The sequence below is a fragment of the Equus przewalskii genome, chromosome 11 (genome assembly GCF_037783145.1).
Source record: "Equus przewalskii isolate Varuska chromosome 11, EquPr2, whole genome shotgun sequence".
Lineage (NCBI taxonomy): Eukaryota > Metazoa > Chordata > Mammalia > Perissodactyla > Equidae > Equus > Equus przewalskii.
In genome coordinates this window covers 32,439,098-32,446,730 of record NC_091841.1, presented here as the reverse complement: position 1 = coordinate 32,446,730, position 7,633 = coordinate 32,439,098, and the positions used below count along the sequence as shown (strand labels likewise).

The 7,633-nt window shown below is 63.7% G+C and overlaps 1 protein-coding gene across 4 annotated transcripts in view; it reads right to left on the bottom strand.

The window, feature by feature from the left end:
* Positions 1-510: 510 nt before the first annotated feature.
* The window catches only part of KCNQ1 (potassium voltage-gated channel subfamily Q member 1), a 389,488-nt gene continuing 382,365 nt past the window's right edge, over positions 511-7,633 (bottom strand). For all 4 annotated transcript variants that reach the window (XM_070564494.1, XM_070564498.1, XM_070564496.1 and 1 more), the window contains one exon: positions 511-1,789. In XM_070564494.1, the coding sequence (XP_070420595.1) occupies positions 1,559-1,789 (231 nt within the window). In that variant the 3' untranslated portion in view covers positions 511-1,558. The remainder of the gene's footprint in view (positions 1,790-7,633) is intronic.

Sequence of the window (7,633 nt, the reverse complement as noted above, 5' to 3'; positions counted from 1 at the left end):
CGTTGCTTGTCTGGGGTGATGACCCCACCGGCTCATCCCTGCCCCCTTGAGGGGTCACAAGGCCCAAGGGGCCTGCTTCTCACGAGGGGCTATTAGGGAGAGCTTGCTTCAGGAGGGGGCTTTGAGCTAGGCTGCAGACCAGGCAGTGATTTCATCAGATGGAGAGGAGGACGGGAAGAACGTTCCAGCAAAGGCATCAGCAAGAGCAAAGGCTGGGGGGTGGGGGGCCATGTTTCTGGTCTGCCCCGAGGTCCTGGGGACATCCTTTACTTCCGCTCAGTTCATGTGGATGGAGCCTGACCTTGGTGCTGGCTACGGGGACAGGAATGGCCCTGCCTCAAGATGCCCGGCCTCCTCGGGGATCCTGCTTCTAGAACCCCCAGGCCAGTGGGCAGGGGGCTCCTGGGCCTCCTCCCTCACCGGGGCAGGTCGGGTGGTGACTCCATGGGAGGACAGGGTTGTCCCAAAGATGGACGGCTCCCTAAGAATCAAGGCGAGGGCGGCGTCTAATCAAGTCCACGGCTCTCCGCGTTTATTAGGAAAAGCCAGCACAATCAATCAAAATCACACTGTGAAGCTCATTAAAACAGATTCCAAATCGCCACAAATTATTCTGATTTCTGCGAGATGTAATGCCCAGCAGCCCCCGCCCTGTGGAGAGGCTGTGACACCCTTGGGCTCCCTCACGGCACAGCAGCTGGTCAGGTGAGGGGACAGTTCTGTGTGTCTGTCCAGCCACTCGGACCAGGCAGGGAGCTGGAGGTAGGGGCTGCACACAGCGCCAGGTCGGAGGGGGCCTTCCTCTTCTCTCCAGCACGGGTAGGAGAAGCTGCCAGTCCAACTGGGGGACATTCCACCCCCAGTGAAGCAGTCAGGGGCCAGCGGTGGGCCTTGTCCCTCCTGCTGGAAGCTGTGGCCTCAGGATCAGCTCCCCTCACAGCCCGGGGTCAATCGAGTCATCATCTCTGGAGACGGAGGGAGGAGGCCCAGGCCTGGACCCTCGGAGGGGGGCTCGTGGGCCTGGGTCCTGTGTCCTTATTCGTCATGGGCTGGGCCCGCCCTGCCCTGCTGGCTTCCTCCCCGGGTCCACCTGAGTCCTGGATTTGAGGCTGGGGGTGGGGTACCCACAGACCCTGTCCAGGCTGTCCCTCTCTCTCCCCTCAGGAAGCCCCCTGGGGCCTACCAGGGGGGCCTGCATTCATCTATGCTGCTTCCTGGCCATACGTGGGACAGACTAAGTGCCCGGGATGTCCAGCCCTGCGGGGGGCCAGCCAGACCCCCTGCCACTGTGTCCCAACCACACAAGCGATGGGGGAGGGGCACAGCATCAGAGCTGAGAGGGGCCCCTCACCCAGCCAAGTTCTAGTACCTGCTGGCCGGGAAGAGGCGGCCTTGGTGAACCCCCAGCTCAGGCTCGAGGGGTGGCACGGCCCACTGGGGGGCCAGGGCCAGGGAGAGAGGGGCTGCTCTCTCGGGCCTTCAAGGAGGTGGCTGTGGCTCCATGGGTGCCCCTGCCGAGTGGGAGGTGGGGTGGACCTCCCCTCTTGCCCTGGGCCCCTCAGGACCCCTCGTCAGGGCCCCTGTGGGGCACGGTCAGCTGTTCGTAGGTGGGCAGGGCGTTGCTGGGCAGGAAGAGCTCGGGGTTGATGGAGCCGCCACCACAGGGCTGGACCACTTGGGCCTCGTCCCCGCTGGGGGGACGGCCGCCCGGGGGGCTGCCGTGGTGCAAGGAGAGCAGCTGGTGCAGCATGTCCGTGATGAGCACCAGCCTCTGGTCCAGCTGCGTCACCTGCGGGGACAAGAGCAGAGCTGAGTCAGGTGGCGGGGGCAGCCCAGGCGTTCAGGGGCCTCAGGGCCTGGGCTCAGCGAGGGGTGAGGGCGGGACGTGCACGGCCCGCACGTCCACGTGTCCAAGTGTCCCTGCAGATGTGGGCTGCACACGGGCCTGGGCGTGCCTGTGTGTGCATGCGGGTGTCCGCAGGTGCACGTGGCCCCGTGTGTGTCTGCACACGTGTAGACACGTAGTTGGAAGGAGCCCATTCTCTGCAGTCCTCACCTGAGACCTGGAGACCAGAGCGGGTCACTCCTCCTGGGAAGGGCTCGTGAGTCCCAGGGCCAGGCCTCCCCTCTGCTCCCCCAACACCTACAGGGCCTGTGCTCCTGTCATCCTGGCAGGTGCCCCTTCCCCCACCCATGGGCACCAGCATCCTCCCAGCAAGCTGGCAAACCAGGGCTCTGTGTGCAGCAGGGGTCAGGCCAGGACCCCAAGGCGCTCGCTCCACCACATGACCTGGCCACGTGGGCATCAAAGGCCTGTCCTGTGCTGAGCACTGGGGTCACCCACGTTGGACATTATGCGGCCACCCGGTGAAGCTGGTGGGGAGGCGGAGGCAGGATGCACCAGGCACAGCAGGGGCTCACAGAGGCCTCTGCGTGGCCAGGAGGGGCAGGGGCTAAAGGGGGCCCAGGGTGGGAGGAGGCCTGCGGAGCCCTCAGAGCCAGACGGGGGGAAGCAGAGCTAGGCCAGGAAAGAGGAGGGAGGGTGGGGGGCTGTGAATCCAGTGCTGTCTGAGGGGCCCCCTCCCCTAGAAGGTGGGCCAGGAGGAAGTGCTGAGCCAGAGAGCCGTGGGCCTGTGGTCCGGCGTGAGCCGGGGTCTGCGCTCACACCGCGGCCCACAGGGTGCTCCATCAGAGAAGAACGCAGGCCCTCCCCCCGCCGGGCACCTGGAACACCAGAAAGACTAGAAATGGCAGTGGAGGGAGTGGAGGGGCCAGATGGTCACCCTATAGGGGCCGAGCCACAAGAATGCAGAGCTGCTTGCGGGGAGAGTGTGGCTTGAGGGTAAAAGCCACAAGGATGGCTCTGCCAAGTGTCAACTGCTGGGGCTGAGGACAGCAGCAGGCAGAGCTGGCTGCCGCCGTCCACCCAGCTGGACACATACATGTGGTGCGTGATGTCGGTGCTCCAGGCCGTCCTAGGCCAGCCTGTCCCCTGGACCCACCTGGGCCCCTCTCCTGGCCACAGCGTCCCTCTCCCAGGACCAGGGGGAGCTGGGATGCTGGCGGGGCAGGATGGCCCTGAGGAAGATGCTGTTGGGTGAAGCAGCCGCAAACCCTGTGTGGGCTGGAGGCCCAGTAGCTGGGTCCCCACGCAGGCCCAGGCCTGCTTCAGAGGTCGGTGTGGCAGTCACCAACCCTCCCACCCGTGGACGCTGAACCACAGGGCGAGGAGGTGAAAGGAGGTCTCTCCTGAGGAGCTGGGGAGCCCTTCCACCAGAGACCCTGCGGCATGGGGTAGGACGAGGCTGTGCCCTCTCCGGGAGGCAGAGACCCAGCTCTCAGCTGAGGCCCAGCACAGTCTGAGACCCTCCCAGCCCAGGCTGAGGGCCAGCTGCGCATCCAAGGTGCCATCATGCAGGAGCCCAGGCTATAAAGGGAAGGGGCACAGGACTTCACTGGTTCCGGCAGGGTAGGGCCTGGGGCCACTCACTCCACTCGCCACCCGCTGCCGATGCCTGCCCGACACCCTTGTCCTCTGCAGAGCCCTTTGGAGACCACCGACTGAAGCCTAAGTCCACCCGACACACGCAGACCCTGAGGCCCCAGGAGGAGAAGGGTCTTGCTCAAGGTCACTGGCTGGAACCCCCTGCATCTCCCTTCTCACCCCTGCAGACCCCCACCCCCAGGTTCCATGCTGAGAAGACACGGTGTCAGGTGGGAGGGTGGCGCCCACAGGGGCTGAAGCAGGCCTTCCGGGGTGGGGCGAGATCAAGGATCAGAGCTGAGCTCAGAAGGCTGAGGGAACACTGTCGGGGAGGAGGTGGACTCGTCCCCGTCACACCCAAACCCCATGCCTCTCCCTGGCCCAAGACCCCTGGGGCTCCCGCTGCAGCAGGACTGACCCCCTCAGTTCCACCGCCCGCTCATGCCCGGGGAGGCCTGTGGGGGCGCCGCCTGGGCTCCCCAGGCCCGGCACACCATAGCCTTGAGCAAGGCTGGTCCAGGCATGGCTTCCCGTCGCTCACCTGTGCAGGCCCTGGCTTGGGCAACTGTTGGTTTGGCTTCAATTGAAAGCACCAAATACGTTACAGAAGAAAATCTGTGGTTTCATAAATTTTCACTTTACGGCACTTGAACATCTGTGGAAGCCCCCAGATGTGCAAGTGGGTATGGAAGCGTTTATAGGGGCTTCCTGGGACGAAAGGGAAGGGAAGCGTGGTGGGATGGTGGAAGGGGTGGGAGCCTCTGGGCATGGCTGGAGAAGGGGCTCAGTCCTGGGCCACCTTGGGGTGACAATCCCTACTCGGGGGTGGGCAGGAGGTATGGTGGGCAGTGGGTGGGCCAAGCTCTACCAGCCCCCCACCCCCTGAGCTAGGCCCCCCTCCTGGAGCTTGGTGGCTGGCTTCGGAGCCACACACCCTCCGAGGGCTCCCTGCTGCTTACTTGCTGGCTTTGGGCTCCATGCTCAGCCCCCAGGGCCCTGTTGTGGCCTCTGCCCAGCACACGCGGGCCTCTGCCCATGTCCATAGTGGACTGCATTGCCCTGTGGATGAGTTGTGCTCAGGGTGGCCTGAGACCTGGCCCCTGCACTCTCCCCACTGGAAAGTGGGGGAATCTGCTCCTCCCTCACTGGGTTGTCTCGAGGATGGAGCAAGACAGTATGGACAGGATCCCGCAGGGGCTGGGTGAGCATGACATGCATGGGACACTCCTGTCCTCTGGGGTGGGGCATCGGGGTGGTCCTGGGGCTCCTAGAGTAGCCCCTTGGCGGGGGCTCCTTGGCTCAGGCCTACGGGCTGCCCTGCTGGCTCCTCTGCTGGGAGGGCCCTGGGCCCAGCGGGCGGCTCCTCCTTGGCCTCTGGGGTTCAGCTCCATCACGTGTCAGAGAAATGGTCCTTGAGCCGCCTTAGCCTGTGTCCTTCCTCCTGGGCCCTGAACACAGAGTGTCTTTATCTTCCTCACATTTTTGATGTCCAAGGGGCACATCAATGGGCTGAGGGAGAGGCCTTGGCCAAACACCAGGCGCAGGGAGGTGCGTCCTTCCCGGCAGGTGCCCAGGGGAGGCGCCACCACCCTCGGGGGAGGGAAGTGCCCGCTGGGGGCCGGGGGACTCGTTCCCCAGGAGCCGCTGGGGCAGATCAGTTTTGGGGACCTGCAATCTCGTCATTATTTGCAATTTGATAGTGACTGAAAGTGCAAGGCCAACAAAAGCTCCCTTGTGCCCTGCCTCAACTCACCAAATTAATAATCCTAAAACAGCTTCTGCGGCCCTCGGAAGAGAAAAAAAGCAATTAGAATAACAGCTAGTCACAGCCCGGGCGGCCGGCGAGCGAGGCGACGGGGTTCCTGTTTGATGTGGTTATGAATTTGTTTTCAAAAGAAAATCTTGAAAAAGAGTCTTTCAAGGGAAATTTTTGCAGAACCTGCTGGGCCTTGATCCCAGCTCTGGACCCGCTGGCGGCCCTGGCCGCGTGCGTGCCACGGGCTGTCTCGCCACACTGGCTGGCGTCGGCCAGAGAGGGTGACACAAGACTTGGAGCTCGAGGGGAGGGAGCCCCCTGATCCTGGGGGGGCAGCTTGTGGTGCCCCTGGGGTCCCTGTGGGTCCGGGTCTAAAGGCGGGGTGGGGCCTCCTCTCGGGAGAGCTTAGGGCCCTCTGTAGGGTCACAGGGCGAAGGTCCCTGGGCCCTCTTGTTTGCAGACTGTCCTGGATCAACAGTCACTGAACTGTTTTCAGGGGCCTGACTCAAAATATTGAACAGCAGGCCCCAAGCTGAGCTACAGGGAGGTGGGGGGTCCAGGTGTGGGGCAGGACATGCTGGAGCCTGGAGCTTCCGCTAGCTCTATGCTGGCACACACGCCGGGGGCCCACACGGCACACGGCTGCGATTACTCGGCTCGTCCCTGCAGTGGCTCTGCGTCCACTTCCTCCTCGTGCCCCGCGCTGGGCCACAGGGCTGCTGAGCAGGTTTGGGTGGTGGTCCTGGGCCCCCCGGGGACTTCTGGGCTCTCCATCTCCATAGAATGCCAGGTTCTTGTCCCGCCCCTGTGGGCCTGCCCCTGGCCCCAGCGCTCACTCTGCAAGCTTCTGCCTGGTCAGGGAGGGGAGTGGAGGGTCCCAGCAACCTCTGGCCTTTGCCCCCTGTACCCTCCACATGCAAGTGATACCGAGCAGCCGCAGCCACGTCCAGGGCAATGGACGTCATTGAGAGAAACCACGAAGGGGAGAGGCGCCGGCTGCTCCTCACTGTCCGCCAGCCCAGAGCCCTTCTCCACTGACTGTGACAGGAGGAGGGCCACCCAGATGTGACAGCTGCTGTCCGCCATCCTCTGGGCCTGGAGTACCTCAGGCTCAGGCCAGGGACACATCCAGGACCTGCATGCTCGACCCTGCCAGGCCTCGTGGTCTGAACTCAGACCACGAAGCCACGGTTTTCCTGAATGTCTGTTAAGCCCTGTCTTTCCCTGAGACCACTCTGTTCCTTCCGTAATTTTCCTCACCTCAGCAAAAGGCTCCAAATCTCAGCATCACGCTCCACGTTCTAGACGTGAGCAGAGCCTGGAAGCCCCCTGCCCACCCCTCCAGGGCTCCAGCCTGGGCCAGACCGCCAGCCTCTTGCTGGGACCGGCACAGGAGCCTGCCAGCTGGCCTCCCCAGCGACGTGCTTCTACATGGTAGTTTTTTCAAAACACAAACCAGGTCACGTCATTGCCCTGCTGACACCCTCTCCAGCTCCCACCTCACCCCCCGGAGAGGCTCAAGTCCCTCTTGTGGCCCTGGACCTGTCCCCTTTGCTCTCTGGTCTCTGTTCCTTCTCCCCTCCTAGGCCACTCTGCTCCAGGCCTCTCTGCTGGTCCTCAAACATGGTGGCACACACTGGCCTCAGGACCTTTGTCCCACTGCCTCCACCAGTCACCCTCCCCTGCTTAGGTCTCGCCAATGTCACTGATCTGAGGCCACCTCCCTCCCTCTGCTACCGTCCCCATGTCCCTGAGCAGCCCATGTTTTCTCCAAGGCCCCTGGCGTGCAGTTGTGTCTGCTCACTCCGCAGTTTCTCCCGCTAGAATCAGGCTCCTTGAGCCTGTCCCTCCGCCCGTCCCCGCCAGCGCCCGCGGGACCCAGTTTGTGGACCACACACGGCGGGCGCTGCATTGCCCAGCGTCTCGACTGCAGAGCCCCCGGGGACCCTCTAGCACACCTCCAAGGGCGGACGGTGGTGTCCTGTCCAGCGGGCAACCTGGGCCCAGGCTCTGGGCTCTGCCCCGGTGCCAGGCCTCCATGACTCCGCGGGGCTTGGGAACGGCCGCCCCCCACCCCCCCACTGTGAGGAGGCGGGAATCGCACCCGTAAATCACCCTCTCGTTAAGGCCGTGGGCTGGACGGTCCTCCCGAGCCGGGTATGAGTGGAAATAGATCACAGCGCTTCATAAGGCCGTAATTTATGGCAGGAGACGGTGTAATTGTGTTTATGACTTTCTTTTAGTGCTTCAGCTCTTGGAGAAAAATCAGCCGTGTTTCTAGCTGCTGAGGTTTTACGGCCAGTCCCCAGGGCAGCCGCTCCGTGGAGCTCCCTGTCCCGCGGCCTGGGCGCGCACCAGGCATGGGTGCATGCCGCGCGTCTGTCGGAGGGCAG